This window comes from Bos taurus, chromosome 6 (assembly GCF_002263795.3).
Source record: "Bos taurus isolate L1 Dominette 01449 registration number 42190680 breed Hereford chromosome 6, ARS-UCD2.0, whole genome shotgun sequence".
Classification (NCBI taxonomy): Eukaryota; Metazoa; Chordata; class Mammalia; order Artiodactyla; family Bovidae; genus Bos; species Bos taurus.
In genome coordinates, this window is record NC_037333.1 from 97,118,490 (window position 1) to 97,142,312 (window position 23,823).

The 23,823-nt window shown below is 38.1% G+C and overlaps 1 protein-coding gene across 2 annotated transcripts in view; it reads left to right on the top strand.

Annotated features, from left to right (window-relative positions):
• Nucleotides 1–22,569, top strand: part of VAMP9 (vesicle associated membrane protein 9) — a 48,252-nt gene extending 25,683 nt beyond the window's left edge. For both annotated transcript variants that reach the window (XM_024993610.2, XM_059887797.1), the window contains one exon: nt 12,734–22,569. In XM_024993610.2, the coding sequence (XP_024849378.1) occupies nt 12,734–12,871 (138 nt within the window). In that variant the 3' untranslated portion in view covers nt 12,872–22,569. The remainder of the gene's footprint in view (nt 1–12,733) is intronic.
• Nucleotides 22,570–23,823: the final 1,254 nt, after the last annotated feature.

Genomic DNA, 23,823 nt, shown 5'->3' on the forward strand with positions numbered 1-23,823 from the left:
ACAAATATCTCTTGAAGATCTACTGTCTACCAAACTGTATGTTAGTCACTAAGAATAATAAGAATAATAGTAAGAAGAAGAATAAGGCACCATCTACCAAACTCTATGTTGGGCACTAATATAATAAGAAGTGGTACAGCAAACAAGCACTCGATGTTAGTTAAGTTAAACACTACTTACTTAAAGCAACCCTCTACATTTTTTTTTTTTTGGAGTGTTATATCTACATGTTAAAGAAATTCAAGGATTTCCTGGGGCCACTAGAAGCTGGAAGAGAAGAAAGGACCACCCCTTAAACTGTGTTGACACTGTACAGACTTGTGTTCTCCAGGACTCTGAGACAGTACGCGTCCTGTTGTTCTGAGCCACCCAGCTTGTAGAGCTGTGCTACAGCCGCCCTAGAAAACAAGGGCAGTTTGTTGACAGAAACCTGTATGTGCGCATTCAGTTGCTAAGTCATGTCTGACTCTTTGAGACCCCATGGACTGTAGCCCACCACACTTCTCTGTCCATAGGATTTCCCAGGCAAGAATACTGGAGTGGGTTCCCATTTCCTTCTCCAGGGGCAATTCTCTACATTATTTTTATAGCAGGAAAAAGAATAGGTCACATCAGTTTATATAATCTATAAAGAAGAATTAATAAAGAAAATCATTGTCTACGATTCAGTTGTACTTTATGAGAATTATAACAAAAGAGTTCAGATAAAACTGTTCGAGCCATTTAGATTCATGCATTAATAAACATTCTTTGGGGGCCTATTATGTAGAGGGTATTATGCTTGTCGTCTTCAGGGATTAAAAAAAATGAATGAGATACTTTTCAAAGTTTAATCTATTGCAGGAGACATATTAGTATAAGCCTAGCTACAATATAAGTATGTGTTAAGTTCATAAAAGATGGATAAAGCGTAACAGCCAAAGAGTGGATAACTGATAGTGTCTACATTTTTACAATGCATTTTGAAATCACAATCATTAAATTCTAAAATCAGTATTATATCATTCAACATTTATTTCAGGTATGTGAAAATTTTCTGTGAATGATATATCTAATACCCTTGTAATCATCAGCCAGCCATATATGGCCTTAGCATTTTGCCACATTGGATATGGGCCTTTGGTTTTCAAAGAAATAAAATTATAAATGTAATTAAAGTCACCTCTGAATCTTTCCCAAGCTCATTCCACTCCCTCACTAGAAGAAACACTATTATGAATTTGATATGAATCATCTGTATGCATGTTTTCATTCCTTTGCTATAATATGTATCTATAGTTGGTTTGCATTTTTTAACTTTGTTATGTATGACATTCTAATGAGCTTCTCCTTCTGCAATCTGTTTTTAGTTCAACATTATTATTTTTTAAAATGTATTAATTTTGATACACTTAGCTCTAATTTATCAATTTAGCTTCTGACAGCATCTCATTACTATTTGAAGAAATAGAGTGTTTTTGTCCTTTCCCCTTTTATCAACATTAATGTAGGTTCCAACTTCTTTATTATCAACAACACTGCATTGAACACCCTTGTACATGTCTTTTGGTACACGCTTGCAAAATGTTTCTAAGACAGAGGTCTACAGAATTTTTTGATCATGCACATTTATTTGTAATTGTTGAGAATGCATTTAAATATATATAAATTATATGTATTATCCTATAATCTTATATAAAACATATAGAAAAGTAGAAATTTAAAGAATGAGACAAAGATGAAATAAAATTAAATAGTTTGTTTTCTTAAGAAAATAAAACTCTAATTAAGAAAAATTTTAATAATGTATTTTAATTATAGCAATGCGATTAAAAGTCAGATCTGATTACAAATGACTTTAAAGTCTCTAAATATGGAAGGTGGACTATTCAAACTAGAAGCAGAGATATATTCTCTTTGTCATTTTCTTGTTGTTTAGGTTTGCCTTATTAGTATTAATATAATTAAGCCACATCTATTCTTTAGCTTAGTTAAAACTAATAAATATTACCCATCCATTCACTTACTCAGATGTATCGTCGGTGTTAACAATACACTGCAAGAGAATGGATAAAGGAGTTTGCAGTGGCGAACTCTTCATCACTGTGGAATTTCCACCCTACTCTCAAAACGCCTTAACTTTCATGATTTAATTATTTTACACCATACCTAGGGAAGATGTGAGTGGCTATCCATATGTTAAAATTTAAATATTTTCATTTCCTTCTTGTTTTTTAGATTAAGACAAATAGAGATTCTAATATTACTTTCCTGCTCTCCAGTGGGTCATCTGAACCCCTTGGGATGCTTGATCCTATTTTAAACCATCTAGAATATATACATAGAAATTGAATTTCTGGATCTTAAAATATATGCACCCTTGAATTAAGCAAATAATTTAAAATCGCTTTCTAAAGATTGTGCCAATTTATACTTCCATCAGTACTGTATGAAAGGTTCTGTATCTTTCCAGTACTTGGGATTATGAGATTATAATTTTTAACAATCTGACAGGGGGAAGAAAATATTGTCTAAATTTGCATTTTGGATGACAGTGAGCAATTTTTATGTTTATTAACCATTAGAATTTCTTCAGTGAACTGTTTGTTGATATCCTTTGACCATTTTGCTAATGGGGTGCTTATCTTTTTAATAGTTTGTAATATATATTCATGTATAAAACAATGATTTTATAACTATTAAAATAAAGAATGAGTATATAATTCTTCATCCTAATACTTAGGCAGTTGTATAAAGTTTACATATGTTCTCCCAATATTTGGCTTGATTTTAGCTTTGTGTATAGTATCTTTTTTTAGGACAGAAGTCATTTTTTTTTACTATTTTTTTAATTGCAGTATAGTTGACTTGAGAAACTTGTATGCAGGTCAGGAAGCAACAGTTAGAACTGGACATGGAACAACAGACTGGTTCCAAATAGGAAAAGGAGTTCGTCAAGGCTGTATATTGTCACCCTGTTTATTTAATTTATATGCAGAGTACATCATGAGAAACACTGGACTGGAAGAAACACAAGCTGGAATCAAGATTGCCGGGAGAAATATCAATAACCTCAGATATGCAGATGACACCACCCTTATGGCAGAAAGTGAAAAGGAACTAAAAAGCCTCTTGATGAAAGTGAAAGTGGAGAGTGAAAAAGTTGGCTTAAAGCTCAACATTCAGAAAACGAAGATCATGGCATCCAGTCCCATCACTTCATGGGAAATAGATGGAGAAACAGTGGAAACAGTGTCAGACTTTATTTTTCTGGGCTCCAAAATCACTACAGATGGTGACTGCAGCCATGAAATTAAAAGACGCTTACTCCTTGGAAGGAAAGTTATGACCAACCTAGATAGCATATTCAAAAGCAGAGACATTACTTTGCCAACAAAGATTCGTCTAGTCAAGGCTATGGTTTTTCCTGTGGTCATGTGTGGATGTGAGAGTTGGACTGTGAAGAAGGCTGAGCGCCAAAGAATTGATGCTTTTAAACTGTGGTGTTGGAGAAGACTCTTGAGAGTCCCTTGGACTGCAAGGAGATCCAACCCGTCCATTCTGAAGGAGATCAGCCCTGGGATTTCTTTGGAGGGAATGATGCTAAAGCTGAAACTCCAGTTCTTTGGCCCCCTCATGTGAAGAGTTGACTCATTGGAAAAGACTCTGATGCTGGGAGGGATTGGGGGCAGGAGGAGAAGGGGACAACAGAGGATGAGATGGCTGGATGGCATCACTGACTCGATGGACGTGAGTCTGAGTGAACTCCGGGAGTTGGTGATGGACAGGGAGGCCCATCATGGGCTTGGGACATGGGTGGCCCATTATGGGGTTGCAAAGGCCATCATGGGGTTGCAAAGAGTCGGACACGACTGAGCGACTGATCTGATCTGATAGTTGACTTACAGTGTTGTGCTAATCTCTGCTGTACAGCAGTGATTCAGTTATACATATATATGAATATCCTTTTTTATACTCTTTTCCATGTGGTTTATCATAGGTTATAGAATATAATTCTCTGTGCTACAGTAGGACTTTGTTGTTTATCTATCCTACATGTAAAAACTTATATCTGCTAACCCCAACTTCCACTCCAGCCTTCCCCTAACCTCCTCCTCCCCCTTGGCAGCCACCAGTCTCTTCTCTATGTCCATGATTCTGTTTCATAGATAGGTTCATTTGTGTCATAGTTTAGATTCCACATAAAAGTCATATCATAGGGTATTTATCTTTCTCTTTCTGACTTACGTAGTATGATAATCTCTAGTTGCATCACTGTTGCTACAAATGGGATTATTCCATTCTTTTTAATGGCTGAGTAGTATTCCACTGTATATATGTACCACATCTCTTTATCCATTTACCAGGACAGAAGTCTTTAACTTCCATGTCGGCAAATGTATCTGTCTTGCTTTTTGTGATTTATGCTTTCTGTGTTTATTTAGGGCTTCCCAGGTGACTTTCCCCAGGTTACAAAGACAGTCTTACATTGTCTCCCCCAAAATTTTAATTCTGCTTCTTAAACATGGATCATTAAAACAGGGGGCATTTTATTTTTGTGTAAAGTATAAGGTAGGAGGGCTTCTCAGGTGGCTCAGTGGGTAAATAATCTGCCTGCAATGAAGGAGATGCAGGAGATCCAGGTCCAATCCCTGGGTCAGGAAGATTCCCTGGAGGAGGGTATGGCAACCCACTCCAGTATTCTTGCCTGGAGGATCCTATGGACAGGGGAGCCTAGAGGGAGGGCTACAGGCTGTAGAGTGGCAAAAAGTCGGACATGACTGAAACGACTGAGCACACGAGGTAGGAATCAAATTTCATTATTTTCTATATAAATAGGCAGTTGCCCAACAACCATTCGTTGAATAGCTCAGCCTTCCCCATTTGTTTTGTAATGCCAACCTTGCCACATATAATGTTTTCATATGCAAACAACTTTCATTCTTTTGATTTGTATATATTATATTCTTCTGGTCTATTTCTGTATCCTTGCACCAGTATTATACCATTTTAATTATTATGACTTTAGGAGAAGCCTTTATATCTTATAGGGCAAGTTCATCTACTTTCTCCTTTTCAGAAATTATGTTGGTTAGGTTTCTTTCTCTTTCAGGGAATTGTAGAATCAACATCTCAAGTTACACACAAAAGAAATGTTGGTATATTAGTTGGAATGACAGTAGTATGGGGAGAACTAACACCTTTAAAATACTGTTTTCCCATCTCTGAACATGCTATGTCTCTTTTCCTAAGTCTTTCAAAATCTTTCGAGTTTTATAATTTTTCCCATAAAGATCTTGTACAACTTTTATGAGATTTATTTCTTGATATCTGTTTTTGTTGTTATTTTATATGATATTTTTAAACTACATTTTCAAAAAACTTTTGGTTAATAGGAACACAGTCAATTTTTGCATCCTGATGTTTATATCCCAAGTCTTGCTGAACTCTTTTGTGGTAATATTGTCTAAAAAATTATTTTCATTTTCTGTATAGCAGTTGTATAAAAAGCTAAGATCATGGCATCCAGTCCCATCGCTTCATGGCAAATAGATAGGGAAATGATGGAATCAGTGACAGACTTTATTTTGGGGGGCTCCAAAATCACCACAGATGGTGACTGTCATTAAAAACACTTGCTCCTTGGAAGAAAAGCTATGACAAATCTAGACAGAATATTAAAAAGCAGAGACATTACTTTGCTGACAAAGCTCCATGTAGTCAAAGTTATGATTTTTTCAGTAGTCATGTATGGATGTGATAGTTGCACCATAAAGAAAGTTGAGTGCCCAAGAATTGATGCTTTTGAACTGTGGTGTTGGAGAAGACTCTTGAGAGTCCCTTGGACTGCAAGGAGATCAAACCAGTGAATCCTAAAGGAAATCAGTCCTGAATATTCATTGGAAGGACTGATGCTGAAGCTGAAGCTCCAATACTTTGGCCACTGGATGCGAAGAACTGACTCATTGCAAAAGACCCTGATGCTGGGAAAGACTGAAGGCAGGAGGAGAAGGGGACGACAGAGGTTGAGATGGTTGGATGGCATCACCGACTCGATGGACATGAGTTTGAGCAAGCTCTGGGAGTTGGTGATGGACAGGGAAGCCTAGTGTGCTGCAGTCCATGGGGTCACAAAGTGTCAGACATGACTGAGGGACTGAACTGATAATATGTAAAAAATGACAGGATTTTTTTCATCCTTTCCAATATATATTTTGTTTTCTCTTTCTTTCCATCCTTCTTTCCCTCCTTCCTTTCTTCCTTTTTCTCTCTCTCTCTTGTTCTTTCTTTCTTCTTTTCTTCCTATCAGTACATTAGCTAGAACCTCCAGTAATATATTGAATAGAAATGGTAATGTCTGAAATACTTTTGTTCCTGATGGAAAAATTAGTAAAAATGGTTTTATGTATTTTGTCCATTCTTCCACACCTCTTTTCTCTGGCAACCACACTGCAAAGCTTTTGTTTTTTTCTTTTTTGGTCTTTTTAAAGGACCAGTTTTTGGTTTATCATTTCATTCAAAACTTAGTTGACTTCAAATCTTTTTGCATCTAAACATTTCCAAGGGCCTGTAGACACATGTAAAGTTCTTTTCCAGACACACTTCTCAAGTTCTAAAGCCTGGTTATTTGCTTTCTTGCTCATGCCTCCCTCTCAGGTTAAAAGGCCATCTACCTTGAGGCCATTCATCTGGGTTGAATAGGAAGCTTACACCCTTAATCTGATCTCTAATGCAGGGCAGAATTTTTTTTTTTTTTTTGTAATGTAAAATTCACATAACATAAAATTAACATTTTAAAGTATGTAAAGTACTAAAGGTATAGGTAACACCAAGTGAATACTGACTTCAGTATAGGTGGTGAGAAGTGTTTGGACTCTGGATGTATTTTGAAGGTGGCGTGAATTAGAGTTGCTGACAGATTGGACATGGGGTGATAGAGAATGTGGAGCCTTGTTATCTGGAAGGATGGAATTTGAGTACCTTCATTGCTTTCCTCATGTGAGCCCAAGGCTTAGCCCACTGTCCCTGTGACCACTAAAACCCTAAGCCCTGCCTGCATGGTAGAAGCCAACACCATCACCTTCCCGAATCCAGGGGAGCTGTGCCATCAGTGCAGCTTCTTGCTGCTTCCCCAGGTTCCTGCTCTTGACCTTTCTCTTACTTTCTTCCAAGCTCAGCTAGGCATTTAAGTTTGCTTCTTATATTGGGTTGACCAAAAAGTTCATTTGGGTTTTTCCATAAGTTATTGTTGGTTAATAAGTTAATATTAGGTTGGCACATTTTTAGGCCAACTTAATATATTATCTAGCATTTTTGAGTAGTAATACTGGTGGGCTTGCCAGGAGGCTCAGTGGTAAAGAATCCACCTGCCAATGTAGGAGACACAGGTTTGATCCCTGGGTGGGGAAGATCTGCTGGAGGAGGAAATGGCAACCCACTCCAGTATTCTTGCCTGGAGAATCGCATGGACCGCAGAGCCTGGCGGGTTACAGTCCATGGGTCACAAAGAATCACACAACAGAGCACACCCACACAAAGTGGCAAGGTTACAGTTACACAATCCTCTATATCACTGGGCCTTTTACTTTTTTATTAGATTATATCATGTATCTTTCCTGTCAGAAAAGAAGCAACATCTAAATCCCAGAAAGTTATAGCAAAAAAAGTTGAGATTTTTTGCCTTCCCTTTCAAGAAAATCTCACTTTTATGTATACATCATATTTTCATGATTACATGGGGAAAAATTACTTTCTCCTTGAAGCCCGTTGAGTAGAAGCAGCTCAAAACAAGATGAAATTTCACTGAAGTATTTTATAATTGTTCTCAGGTTATTTTCACACAGATATCATATAATCATTCTCACTAAATCCTCTATTTTTGCCTATCTAAATTAATCTTCTCTCTCTTTTCTCTGGATCTTTTTGTAAAAGACTCCACCGAATGTACTTAAAAAGCAGATTTTTTTTTTTTAACAAAAACTAGGACAATAAGCTTTCTGTCAGTCTGCCTACAGATGAATATGGGTCATGGATTTGAACCTAGCAGATTAAACATATACATTTTTCTTGGTATGCTCTCAAAACTCCATAAAATGATAAGTAAAACAACAGTTACGAATTTTAATGTATAAACCACTAAGATTTTTTAGAAAAAGAATAACAGGAAAGAAATCTCAAAATTTTGGAAGCTAGAAAAAATTTAGGTTCTTTGTATTTAATAGCTTCAATTGAAGCAGTGAAAGCTCAAAACACAAGCTTATAGTAGCAGAAGATATTAAGATGCAAACTGATCCAGGCCATAAAAGCTTGGAAAGGATCAGCAACTGGACGCGCATGGTACTTCTAAAAGTAGACACATGGTACTTCTAAAAGCAGTATGGGTCTAGAAAGAAGTGACTTGAGTATAAAGTTTTTCAAAGGAACAAGTTACCTGTAGAGTCCCTCCCCTTCTTTTTACAACCACGCTGCTTCCTCTCCTTATCACTGACAAAGGATGATAAATTGTATTATCTAAAGACAACGGATCTAAGAGATTTTAAATTCAGATACCAGGTGCAGTTAAGGCCAGAGTGACCATCATATTAAAATTATGTGAACTTAGTGAAAATCCAGAATATGGTGACCACTCTCCAACCTGTCTCCCAGGCAGCTTCACTCAGCGGGAGATTAGAAGATTCCTCCCTAAGAAAACTGACTAGACCAAGGAAAAAAGACCTACAGATACTAATTTACAAGTATTGAGGCATTCCCCCAATGAAACGGTCAGGTGTGCACCATATTACCCTATAGAGAAACTCACCAAATCATAGCCCTCACTCACTCATAGTGAGTTTCCAACCATCACTTTAATCAACAACACAGATCATGAGATATTTGAGAAAAATCTCTATAATAAAAAAATAAATAAAAATAAACAGGAAAAAAAGAAACTCAGACAAAACAGATTATGTAGAAGAAAAAGAAAGCTTCATTATAAAACAAAACACCTCTAACTTCCCTGGTGGCCCAGTGCTTCAGACTGTACTTCCAGTGCGGGGGGCACAGATTAGGTCCTTGTTTGAGGAACTAAGATCCCACATGCTGCATGGCATGATAAAAAAATAAACTGTTAATAATAATCCTCTCTAGGGGAGAAGGACAAATTAGGAGTTTGAGATTAACACATACATACTCCTCTCTATAAAACAGATAACCAACAACGACCTACTATATAGCACAGGAACTATACTCAATTTTGTAATACCCTATAAGGGAAAAGAATCTGAAAAAAAAATATATATATGACTGAATCACTGTGGTATATACCTGAAACTAACACAATATTGGAAATCAACTGTACTTTAAAAAGAAAAAAAGAAAAAAAAACCTCTCTAACATCCTGGGAGAAATAACAGAATATAATACAACTCTGAAAACAGAATGAAAAACTATGTAAAAACTTATTCATAAAACAAAAAGTTCTTTTGGAAATTAAAACAGTAGTAAAATTTTAAAATTAAATAGAATTATTGAAATATAAAGTTGAGATATTCTCTCAGAGAGTAGAGCAAAAAAAGAGAGAAGAAAGAGGACAGTCTAAGAGATTCAACGTATGAATAACAGGAGTTTCAGAAAAAGGAAATGAAGGAATCAGAGGAGAGAAAACCAGATTAATACAAGAAAAATTCCTAAAACAAAAAACATGAATTTACAGATTCAATGAACAACAAAAAAGGACCATAGCAGAGCATATAATCTTGAAATTATAGAATGTTAGAAGAGAGGATTCTGAAGGCTTTCACATGGAGAAAGAAAAACAAAGACTTGGCAAATAGAGTAACAACAGATTTTGCAAAAACAGTGTAGGTGTGCTAAAGAAAAAAGAAGGAATGCTTTCAAAATTCTGAAAGAAAATGATTTCCACACTAGATTTCTATAACCAAACTACCAACTCAATGTAAGGGTAGAATGAAGTCATTTCTAGGCATGTAATTTTCAGAAACTTACCTCCCAGTCACCCATTCTAAGAAATTTTCACAAGAAATTTTTCACTAACAAGAGGGAATAAATCAAGGAATGAAAAGAAATGAGATTGAAAGAACAAGAGAAGGGCACGCCCAGAATACTGGTGAAGAAAGATCTGAAGATTAAAGCTTTAGGTATAGCAAACCTGGACCCCAACCAAAACCCACTGGAGCAGATCAAAAAGACTGTGTGGAACTTCCAAGATAAAGCAGAAGGGACCCCGGTGGTCCAGTGGTTAAGAATCTGCCTGGCAATGCAGGGGACATGGGTTCAATCCCTAGTCCCGGAAGATCCCATGTGCCTCAGAGCAACTAAGCCCATGCGCCACAAATACTGAGCCCTCATGCTACAGCTACTGAAGCCCATGTAGCCTAGAGTCCATGCTCTGCAACAGAAGCCACTGCAATGAGAAGTCCACGCACTGCAACAGAGTAGCCTGCATTGTCCACAACTAGAGAAAGGCCTCAGGCAGCAAAGAAGAGCCAGCGTGGTCAAAAATAAATATATGTGTATTTATGGCTGATTCATATTGATCTTTGACAGAAAACAACAAAATTCTGTTAAACAATTATCCTTCAATTAAAAAATAAATATATTTTTAAAAATTTTAAATAATAGATAAAACAAATGGATGCGCCACAGGAGCCATCAAAGGAAGGATTTTTTTTTTTTTTTGGAGGTATGGTAGGAATTATTATATCCTCTTTTCTATAGTTGGAAACAGAAAAAAATCAAGAACTATATATATATATTTCTAGTAATATATATGTATAATAATAATATGTAAATATTTCTAGTAACCCATAGGAAAACAAACACCAGGAAAAAACAGACAGCTAAATGAGATGGACTGAGCAAGTATTTCCTGATCACCCACTATACATCAGACACTGTTTTAGGTCAGGGTTTCTCAACCGAGGCACACTTGGGACTGCCCGAGGCCTTGCAGGATGTTCAACAGCATTCCTGGCTCCTAGCCATTAGACGCCCAGCAGCAACCCCTAAATTCATGACAGGCAAAAATGTCTCCTGATACTGCCCAATGCTCTCGGGAAGGCACAAGCATCCCCAGGTGAAAACCACTGTTCCAGGCAATAGGGATACAGCAACTAACAAAACACACAAACAAGAGCTGAAAGTGATTACCTCTGAAGAATAGGATTGGGGTGGAAAGGAGCAGGACAGGAGAAGGCACTTTTTACTCACACACCTTACAGAATTCTGACTGCCCAAACTGTACATGCATGTTACATTAATGCAAGAGAATAAATAACCTAAGAGAAGAATGTAAAGCCCATTTATACCTTAATTCAGTATTTCTACACAAGGCAGTATAGTCACACAATTCTAGATCTGAATCCCAGCTCCGTCACTTTCTCTGAGGCAAGTAACTTCAAACTTTCTGAGCCTCATTTTTCTTCAACAGTGTAAAACAGGAATATTAACCTAAGGTTATTATGAGTATTATAGTATTGTGCAGAAATACCTACAGTGCACATCCTATAGTGCCTGCACTTAAAGCACTGTAACACATTGCAAAGTACACCTAGTTGCTAGCTTCCATACTCCAAGTCCTTGGGATAATCAGCATCATCTTGGATACACAAACCTGGGCTCCCATAACTCGTCATAAACTAGAGTCATGAGGCCATCTGAGTGGCATACCAGGACTCATGCCACTTACAGTAAGCACTGCAAGCATCTACCTTGATTTTGTTCTTGGAAAATCACTGTACACTGAGACTAAAGAAGCAGACGTGATGCATGAAGAAAGATAAGTGAAATATGATAGTTTTCCTTATCCGGGTGACAGACAGCAGAAATCCATGTAAGCATCAAGCAATTCACTTGTATCATGACTAGATGAAAAGCAGTTCCATATATTTTAAAAAGGAGTGGACCGAATAGGGGGGTGGGCATAAGGATTTTATAATTTTGTGTGGCCACGTTTCATTTCTCTTTATTGCTCCTTGAATTCTTTCAATAATTTTAATAATATTTAATAAAAGTGAGCTGTTTTGTTTAGGTTAATTAGGTGAAGATATGAAACTTTTTTGTATTATACTTAAGGAAACCCATCTCATTATTCATCAAAATATTAATAATGGCATAATTTATTCTTATATCCAGTCTTGATATACTGTATTCACTATCTTGGTTAATTCTCAGAATCTGAGCTACTCTGTGGCAGGTACTATTATCCTCATTTAATAAGCAGATTTAGTCATTCATTTTTTTTCCAACAAACATTAACTAAACACCTGCTCTATATCGTTGGTTCACTGTTGGGACTATAGCAGTGAATGAAACAGACAAAAATCCCTGCCTTCATAGAGCTTACATTCTCGACAAACAATAAAAGTAAAAATTACATACTGTTAGAGGAGAGGTTAAGTACTTTGGGAAAAAATAGTGTATTGAAAGGGAAAAGAGTTGCTGGAATGAAGATGAGTTAGCAATTTTAAATAGGGTTGTAAGGGAGAGTGACACTTGTAAAATCATGAAGATGAGGAAACTGGAGTTCAGAGAGTAACTTTTCAACATCAAAAATTTTAAAAGCCAATAAAACTACAGCTGAACACCATAAGGAATCTTGGTGTACTGTTTTAGAACAGCTGCTCAGACCTACTGAGATTTTGTGATTGATCAAAATCAAATTAAATCCATTCTTCTAAATAGTTCTAATATGTATTATAGGGTACACATTAATCCAGAAATAAGAAGAAATCATGAAATTTGTTTATTTCAGGCCAAAGAATCCCCCCAAACAATGAAGACTCTTAGGAGGATATGGCGGAAACACTGCAAAAAGATCATAATCATCAGCATGGCAATTCTTCTTTCAATCATCATCATTCTTTTAAGTACAAACATTATACCAACTTGACCCTTCTCCCCATCTGCAAGGATACCAATAAATTGTTATATTAACTAGAGAGTTCTACCACCACCAATTACAAAAGCATTCTCTAGTAGTGGTAGGAGAGCTTCCCTGGTGACTCATATGATAAAGTGATAGGAGGAAGAGGGGGTTGCAGTATTTCCTTGTCTCTTTGGTGTCTCTTGACTGTTGTATCTCCTCCATTTCTGAAACCCCATTTGGTTTGAGGGGTGGAGGGTTGTTTTTGTTATTACCATTGCTCCACTGCTTTTCTGTTACTATTACAAGCACAAACCCTGGAATCAGACTGCCAAGTTTCAGCTCTGCACTCTGCCACATACCACAGAGGTGACTTTAGACAAGTTGGTTATGTTTGGTGCTGAGTTGGTTATGTTTGGTGCTGTTTTCGTCTTTAAACTGGAGCTAATAATACCACACAGTTGTCTGCTGCTGCTGCTAAGTCGCTTCAGTCGTGTCCGACTCTGTGCTACCCCATGGACTGCAGCCTACCAGGCTCCCCCGTCCCTGGGATTCTCCAGGCAAGAACACTGGAGTGGGTTGCCATTTCCTTCTCCAATGCATGGAAGTGGAAAGTGAAAGTGAAGTCACTCAGTCGTGTCCGATTCTTCGCGACTCCATGGACTGCAGCCTACCAGGCTCCTCCGTCTACCCCATAGTAAATGCTACTTAAGTGTTAATTATTACTTAATAGGAAAGATGATTCCATTTATGGCACTGACTAAATTCCCATCATCTTACTCTTTACTCAGAAATGACCTTGACCTTAAAATTTCCTGATCTTGTTGGGACTTCCCTGGTAGTCCAGTGGCTAAGACTGGACTCTCAATACACGGGGTCCAGGTTTGACCCCTGGTCAGGGACCTAGATCCCACATGCCACAACGAAGTTTGCACGTCACAACTAAAGATCCTACGTGCTGCAACAAAGATCAAAGATCCTGCGTGCTGCAACTAAGACCTGGTGCAGCCAAATAATTTTTTTTAATGAGAATCTTTACCTGAGTACAGTCCAGATACACATCACCTCTTTTACACACTCTTTCATTGAAATGAAAACTCAAACCACCATGTTTTATACTAGGCATTTTGCAGGGGTAAAGTTTAAAAAAAATAGAAAACTTTGTTATTTCTCAAATAAATCACAGGTCATGTCTTTTACCACATCAAAAGCTTTTTTTTTTTTTTTTCGAGTGATACACTCATTCAATAACCACGAACCACTAAGATTCCTAAAAACCAAAACATTCAACTCCTTTACAGTTGGTCAACAAGGTTCCATGCTAAGTGGGATCATGAGGTCTGAGATAGGTTTCTGTTGTTGGTTTATTTGAACGACATGCAGGATCTTGGCCCCCTGACCAGGGATCAAACCCATGCCCCCTGCAGTGGACGTCTTAACCACTGAACAGCCACAGAAGTCTCATAAAGTCGGCTTTAAAATCATAAAAGTCATAGTGACCCATGGGGAAGAATAAAAAGATCAGAAGTTCTTGACTACGTAGAGAACTCATTTTAATCCTAATAATCTAATTTCAGCATTTTAAATAGGTCCCAATTCCTCCAGCACAATATCACATTTCCATTCACCAAATATTTTTTATTAAAGCATTTTCAATGTTAGAAATTTTTGGAGTTTCTGTAATTTATACCCAGGGGGGAAAAATACAGTCCAACATAATGCAGTAAGTGCTTTGGGGGAGAGGTGTTTCAATGACACGAAGAGGTAAAAATGATTATATTGTTAGTATAATGTAAAGCACATAAAACAGTAGTTTTAAGCACGTTAAGTGCTGCTAATGTTGTTGTTCAGTCGCTAAGTCATGTCCAACTCTTGGCAACCCCATGGACTTGCAGCATGCCAGGCTTCCTTGTCCTTCACCGTCCACTGAGTGGTGTCCACTGAGTCGGTGATGCCATCCAGCCATCTCATCCTCTGTCATCCCCTTCTCCTGCCTTCACCAGGGAGTCGGCTCTTCACATCAGGTGGCTGAAGGACTGGAGCTTCATCTTCAGCATCAGTCCTTCCAATGATATTCTGGGTTTATTTCCTTTAAGATTTGACAGCTTTGATCTCCTTGCTGTCCAAGGGACTCTCAAAAGTCTTCTCCAGCACTACAGTTCAAAAGCATCAGTTCCTCAGCCCTCAGACTTCTTTATGGTCCAACTCTCACATCAGTACATGACTATTGGAAAAACCATAGCTTTGTCTATATGAACCTTTGTCAGCCAAGTAATGTCTCTGCTTTTAAATATGCTGCCTAGGCTTAGACATAGCTTTATCTTTACTTTGCAGATGAGAAAATAGCAAAGTTAAATTCAAGATCACATAGACAGCTGAGATTTTACTGATTCAAGTACTGACTGAAGTATATAGCCATGAAACCCACATTTAACTCAGAGTATATTATCTGATTGCTTAATTGTGGGCCAGACAGCATATCAGTACTCTTTTGCTTTGGGCCAGGTTAGTAGTTGTTTCTGGAGGGTAGAGATAGGATCCTGAAGTTTTTTAAGAAGAGATATTGTCATGAGTTGGCATTATTTTTGAAGCCCTATATTTACCTAATATTTCTGCAACTTATAGTGCTAAGTTGATTCAGTCATGTCCGACTCTGTGTGACCCCACAGACGGAAGCCCACCAGGCTCCCCCGTCCCTGGGATTCTCCAGGCAAGAACACTAGAGTGGGTTGTCATTTCCTTCTCCAATGCATAAAAGCGAAAAGTGAAAGTGAAGTCGCTCAGTCCTGCCCGACTCTTAGCAACCCCATGGACTGAAGCCTACCAGGCTCCTCCGTCCATGGGATTTTCCAGGCAAGACTACTGGAGTGGGGTGCCATTGCAACTTACAGTAATTGTGTATAAAACAATGTATAGTTAAGTGAAGTCACTCAGTCGCATCCAACTCTTTGCTATCCCATAGACTATAGCCTACCAGGCTCCTCCCTCCATGGAATTTTCCAGGCAAGAGTACTGGAGTGGGTTGCCATTTCATAAAACAATGCTTCACTGATTGCCAGTGAATACTAGCATATTTATTGCTTGAAGACGTGGAACTTAAAGATCACCTCATCTAACCACCACCCCGCCCTGTTTTACATATGGAGATGCCAAGACCCAGAAGCCTGAACATTACACTACATGTCATTATGTTATTACGTCTTTGCAACCTCCTCTCCACTGCACTGTTGAAAGCACAGGCCATCACCCTGGTTCCAGGAAGCAAGTCTCACAGAATGCCTGTTCTCCCAGGCAGTCTCAGAGTTTGTTTTCCAGATGATGTGTATTTTTTACCAAACTCTTGAAAGCTGCCAGGAAGAAGGAGAGCACTCGTTTAGTAAGGAGTGTTTCCCTGCCATCTGTGTTACATCTGTCACAATATACCCAAGTAGAAAGAAACAAATATTTAAACAATCTTAGACTTTTCACTTGTGGGTTCAAATATTGAGTTCCTACTCAGCATCAAACAGTCCTAGAACATTAGGATTTATTCTAAGTTACGCAGAGATGGACACGACTGAGCGACTTCACCATACTGATAGAGATAACCAATATTTAAGAAATGAATGGCTGTATACACAAGTCTAAGAAGTGGTCCTGATGTTAAGGGAAGCTTACATTTCAGTTGAGAAGGCAAGACCCCTAAAGATGCTAAACACACTAAAATACCATCTACTTAAAAGTGGTGGTTGTGTGGCAGAAAATAAATACAAGAAAGATAATGAGCATCACTGGCTCCAATCACTAAGAGGGATGGGAATTGGACCCTACTGGAAATCAAAGTTATCTCAACAGGTAAAGGCAGTCCCATTAATGTTACTGACCACTGATGTGCCAGTACTGTTTAAATACTTTTTAATTTAATCCTCACAACCTTGAGGTACATATTCTTCCCATCTTACAGATAAGAAAACTGAAGCACAGGTTAGATAACTTGCCAGACTCCACTCGGCCAACGTAGTTAAGAGGAATGAGGATAAACGAAGACACCACTGGCTGTGAGGGTGGAGAAAGAGAACTAGACCTGGGGAGTTCAATCATGCACACATGCATCCATTCAGAGGACAGCAGAGAGCTCAGCCTTCAGGTCTCTTCATTTTCCACACTATCCGGGGTGTTTTTATTCACTCCCACAGCATTGCCTTCTCTGGCAATTGCCTTCCTTCTGAATCACTAATGATTTTCTACTGGAGACACTCACCTGGGTATCACGCAAACACCTCAAATTGTTAAATCCTGAAACTCTTAACTACATCTTTTTCTTTTCCCCAGGAAACTACTTGTTTATTTCAAAAGGGGATCACAGCTATTCCATAATCCAGAACTGTCTTTAGCCGGCCCTAACTCCTCCCTCCTGCTTATCTCACCTTTCCACATCACTCATGGAAATCACGGGGCTACTACATGGAACCTCATAGCAAGAAACGCCAGAAGTGACAGAAGCAAAAGCAGGGAGTCCCTGCAGGTGCCAGGCAAGCTTCGCAAAGGGCACTCATTCCCATCACAGTGGGCAAGTATGTGCCCACTCCCCTCAAGCCTGGCCACATCACACGTTCTGTATGAAGCTGAGAACCACCACCAAAACACTGCACATACCTCCTAAAGAACAAATTTTACAGCTGGAAAAATTGATGCTTGTTGGAGTTAAAATTTTATTTGCCCAACATCACAGGGCAAATGACAGAGCAAAACCTCACAATCACTCATTTGATATCATCTATTCCACTAAATATACTAAACAAGAATTTAAAAAATCATCTACTAGACAGAATGCCCCACACATTCTAATAGATCTGAGAATTATTTTAACTTTTCAAAGTTCATTATCTCTTTATACAATGTTAGCAGAACCTAGAACTACAGAATGCATGATTTAATTCCCGCCTGCATTTAGACAAATCACAAGCTGGTTAAGAAAGAATTCATTTGAGAGGAAGCACCTGTTCAGTACTATGACCCACCCAATGATGACCACCTTTCCAGGCCGGCACAATGAGACCCCCACACCCCTTGAAAGGAATTCTCAAAGGACACAAACATAGGAATATAATAATAGGCTTTTTCTGTATTTACATTGACTACAAGGACCTTGGTTAACATTACTGCTATTGCACAACTCTAATTTGCCATTTTTTGAAAAATGTGTTAAGTCTGCAAACGTATTAAATGCATTCCCAGGCCTTTTGGTGGTTTCACCGCAATCTGACAGCAAACCCAGTTGAGGGCGAAGACTGAACATCCCCATAGAGATTACTCCCACCGCAGGCATCCTTTCTCAGAACATCCTGGAGAAAACTGGAAATTGCCCTTTTTTCATCCATCACAGTCTCAACTTTTAGTATTATTTAACCAATTATGCATAAAATCCCATCATTAACATTATGTCCTTTTTGACTTGACAGTAGTTGCCTGACTTTTTCAACTAAGAAAATAAGACCTACGTTATTTCAAGAAATTCACCCTAGAGGGGAAAGCTTAAAAAAAAAAGAAACAAGACAGTGCAAAAAATGCATGACTGCTGTAAGAGTTTAATTGTAAAACAAAAGCACTACATTGTAATTTGAACATGAGTAATCTTTTCAGAAAAGGAAGTTTAGTGCAAATCAAAACCCCATTAAAACCCACTATAAACTTTATATGAAGACTCTGGAAGTAGACTCCTAGAACTGGAAACACTTGGTTCCAACAGAATTTGCTTAGGGAAAGTATGCCTGGAAAGGTCAGATGGTACAGAGAACATCACGTTGGGTTTAAAATCAATCAACCAGGTTCTCAAAAAATGACATGCTGATAGGCCTTAATACATGGAACTAATTAGTAGTAGCATGCTTTATCAATGATTGGAGAAGCAATTTACAACAAATTTCTGAGCATTCCGAAGTTTTCTTTATTGCCATAGCCAATCTCATAACTAACCCATTCTTCCAATTTCTTTTAAAAAGGGTTCCACTTCACCAGTCTGAGATTGGCAAATGTTTTCTAAATATGTGATAAAGCCCCATGTAATCAGGGCTATCCATACAACAAAAAGGGGGCAATTATAATTACTTTTCTCAGGTATTTATTGAAAGCATAGCTTTCCATGACATATTAAATGTCACATTCAGGTACTGGCACCAACAGACCTCTTAAGTTTCTAGTGTTTTAAGAGAAATTTTTAAAAATTCAGGAAAGTAACCTTGCCTTCAAATTCTAAAATAAATATGCCTACACAAATAAAATGTATACCTTGAAATAAACTATCTTCCCAAGCAACTTATCCAAAGTTTCTCAAAATAGAATCCAGTAACCCTAATATCCATGTTTAATGAATAGAACCTTTCCTACTGTCTGTACTTTCTTTGAAGACTAAAGAAACCCTCCCAAGACAACTGGAACAACTGACTTGGGCTGCTATAACAAGAACACCTTGCTCACTTAGGATCTCATTCCTATAAAGTATCTCACCCTTTTTAAGTAGTAAAATAGTTTTATCTAGTCCTCTTCATGCTGTCCCTCCAAAATTATTCGCCTTTATAGGGCTTAGTGGGGAAAATTAACACTTAGCACTTGCCCCACTGCTGTCTTCTAAATTACAGTCCCTTGGATCCTAGTCTTTATCCAAAGCTACAGGTAGTGCTGGTGCTAAAGAACCCACCTGCCAATGCAGGAGACGAGAGAGATGTGGGTTCAATCCCTGGGTAGGGAAGATCCCCTAGAGAAGGGCATGGCAGCCCACTCCCAGTACACATGCCTGGAGAATCCCATGGACAGAGAAGCCTGGCAGGCTAGTCCACAGGGTAGCAGAGTCAGAAACAACTGAAGCAACTTAGCACACACTATACTACAGTCATTTATAACCAGGCTGTTGGAATTACATCTCATTCATTAGATTCTAAAAGATGCTTATGAACAAATAAGGCAATATGTAATCAGCCCAACTCAAGACAACACTCAATTTTAAACAGAGTCGCTGATTAACAATTCATAAAAATGGAATCAATGAGTGAGATCAGTGACAAAGGGGGGAATATGCAGGCCACACAATGTACTGCCTAAAAGAACTGAGTAACTACCTCCTCCCACACCTCTATTCCTTCCCCAGCTTGTACACTACTGCTGTCATCTCGTACACTCTAGGATGCCAAGTCTATTTTTTTCTTTCAAGCTAGACCTGGGGTCTGTGATTAAAATCCTGGAGTGTAAGTTTTATGAAACATGAACCTGTGTCTTTACACAAGATAGAAGTAAAAACAAAAAATTCTTATGAAAACAGCAAGCTTAACCATCTTAAAGCAAGTTCTTACAACTCTAGTACAGCTAAGATCACTCGGTGTATGTGAAATACATAATTCCAGGCAACACCAACAAACAATACTGATTCTTATATGAACAGCCTGCAAGCTTCTTTTGAAATACCAACAGATTATAATAAATTTCCCCCCAACTTTTCAGACTATAGGCAACTGACAGCAATATATAGCCCAAGCCAAATCATTTTACACAGCTGGATATTCATCTTGCTAGAATCATGTTACATATGCAAAATTTCAGATTAGATTCCTCAATATGGCCAGTCGTGAAGAAAGGGTAAATCAGTATGCATTCAACTGTTTCCAAGGCAGGTAGTAACAATCAGTCTTTACGAAATCTAGGGTCATCCTTAAGTATTAGTGCACTGATGAACTGCACTATTACGTAAACCGCACCCAAATGAATTTACTGAGATGTCAGTGTATCCATTTTGCATGGATCCAGATTTTTACATTTCTGGTTAATCTGACTCTAAACCAAATAAAACTCATTATACAATACAGGAAAAAACAAACACCATGATGGACAGTGCTATCAGTCCTTGTTTTCAAATTGCCAATACCTCAAGGCCGCACACATACAGTACTTTTAAAGTGCAAGCTAACAACTTCAAACAACTTTTCCAGGCAGTAAAACAAAGCATATAAACTACAGAACACAAAGAACTGAAAATCAGATTCTAATGTTTTTAGTAAGATTACCTTTCAAAATTATCTCAGCATAAATGGAACCTGGAGAGGTGTCCACACACTATATTCTAACTTGTATACAACAAAGAACAATGAAGCAGTTGCCATACCAATGGCAGAAAGAGTAACATGGTAAACAAGACCTGCAACCTTGAAAAATATGTTGAAGATAAGAAAAGGGACAGAGAAAACCCAGGACCCCGGGAAGAGAAATTAACTCAGCTGGTAGCAGACATCTAGTTAATCAAAAGGTATCAAAACCTGAATTAGGACAACAGGCATAGAAAATGGGATCAGTAGCTCTAACAGGTCTACAAAACTGATGGGAGAAGTGAAATCAAAGCTTCCTAACACTGTCCAGCAAGTAAATGAGATTGGTTCTATGTTCAACTAGCAACCTACCTGTAAACTTTACTTTGTGGCCAAACTTCAGAAGGGCACTGAACTACTTGTACTTTGCCTCATTTGGTTCCCCCAATCCTTTCATCACCACACACACACACACACACACACACACACACACACAAAGGTTGCTTATCACTTCTAGTCTCTTCTGAAATCTTACTAAAACCCAGGGCTTAAAAAAAAGGGGATTACCACTGGCAATCCAACTTTCATTGTCAGTGGGCATGGGTTCGATCCCTGGTCAGGGAACTAAGATTCCACAAGTTATAGTCAAAACCCAAAACAAACAAATACCATAAAAAAGAAACTACTGAATTATATAAGCTGCAAAGCTTTTGAACAAATGGCAATTAACCAAGCAGACAAGAAAGGAATTTTCTGTCAGCAGTGAGGGTATTTCAAATTGTATCACAGAACTTGCAAAGGCTTACTAAGCAACTGGCAGCCCTGATCTCTCTGGAAATAGAGGTAAAGGGGAGCATTGGTCGACAAGCAATTAAACCTCCATATCCTCTCTGTACTGCAGGACAACTGAACTCGCCCATCCTGGCAGAAACTTGTCTGAGCAGGTAAGGGAAGGTGGTCTTTCAACAGGCATACCGTGATGAAAACAAAGGAGTTAAAAAGTACTTTACTTGTTCAGATCCCTCAGGTTTCTCCCCACACTGGGATCTCAGAACATTGGCAGCCAAGTTTTTTTTACCCTCCAGGCAGCAGAATGGAAGAAAGGAAAAAAAAAAAAAAAAGACTTCTCTGGGGAACCTGATCAGCTCAAAGTAGAGGAGAAATACATCAAGAGGTTCCTCAATAAAATGAGACAGCCTGACTGCCTAGCAGTGAACCCCATGGTTGACAAGTCCCTATCCTCCCCATCCCTCAGCCCCACACACAACATCCAAGCAGCTTTTAAAATGCTGCACTCCTAAATATGAGCTAAGGATCACCAAATATTTGAGGCAGATGAAGGGCAGAGGCCAAAGCACAGGAAAGAAAAGCACCTTGCAGGGAACAAAACTTTCAAAGTTACAAATAATCTTAGAGATGAGGAAAAGATAACCCATGGAATAACAGGTTGGAAGGGATGGCCTTAGAAATTGATTGAAATTTAAAACCTTAAAAAAAAAAAAAAAAAGCCAAAAGTTGTAAAATGGCTCGAAGTATAATTAACAACCTGCAATTGATGTGCAGGGCTCACACTCAAATAACAATGCCAGAGAACAGAAAAACTGGGGTGGTGAAAGGCATGTGGAAGGACTAGCTCAGTACCATTTCCCATAATTGAAGAGCATGTTTACACAATGACAGGACCACTGAGTGCTCAGCACAGTGGATGAAACAAACCCAAGACAGTCATGAAACTGGAGAACACTGATGACTGGTAAAACACTAAGCATTTCATATGAATGATGAAGACTTACAACAGCGTCAAATCTCTTAACGAAACCTTGCGTTTTCTATTGAGTCAAACTAGCACTGATAGTTCAGTTACAAGGATGGAATAGACCTTTATAGATGGAAAGGCCTAAGCAGGAAGACGGGCTATACAAAAACAAGACCTGGGATTCAGGGAAACAGAGAACCTAAAATGATAGGTAAAGAAAGGGAAACCACCACCACCACCACCACCCTTCTCCGAATAACAGCAAAGCCTCAACTTATTCAACAATTCTGAAGGGCAAGGAGTTCAGATTGAAATATAAAAGACCTAAGAAAAACATGAAACTGATGAATAGATTTATATTAAGGGAGTTTTTCAATTCTGCGCAAGTTTGGAAGCAGATCAGAGCCCAGTGCACAGGCAAATATTCATCTCAGTCAAGAAATAACACCTGAAAGGGATCTGGGAATAGCACTTTAAATGCGGTATCAAATATATGGAAACAAATGGTATAAAAATCAACATTTACCCTAATGCTGTATCCAAGTGTAATTTCTATAAAATGTCAGCAGTAGGAATAAATCATCCCCTAAAATTAAAACACTGAACTGCTGGGGGCAAAGAATTACACCTGAGCACATCTATTTAAATCTCCCGAATCATGGGGCACTATAATCTTTTAATATAACAAAAACTTAAAATGAAGTTGATAGCTTTACATTATCCAACACAAACAAACATCACTTTTAAAAACCTACTTTTTATTCAACCAGTTCCAACCTTTTTGCAAAAAATGGTTTCGATCTGGAACATTTACAAACAAACCTCACTTTTTAAAACCTATCTTTTAATTCAATGTTTTAACCCCCCTTTTAAAAAAAGATTCTGACGCATAACACTTTCATAAAATATAGTACTGCTTAACAGTTCCAAAACAAATTCACTGAGTTAGATCAGGGGTCTGCACAAGCTTTCTGTAAAGGGCCAGGCAGTAAACATTTCAGGCTTTACAGTCTGTCATAACTGCTCAACTCTGTTATGGTGCAAAAACAGCCTTACAGGAAACAAATTAGCATCGCTGTGCTGTGTTGTAATACTATCAACAAAAACAGGCTCCAAGCCCCCAATTTAGACATTTATCATGTAAGTTTAACTTACTAACACAAACTTCTGTT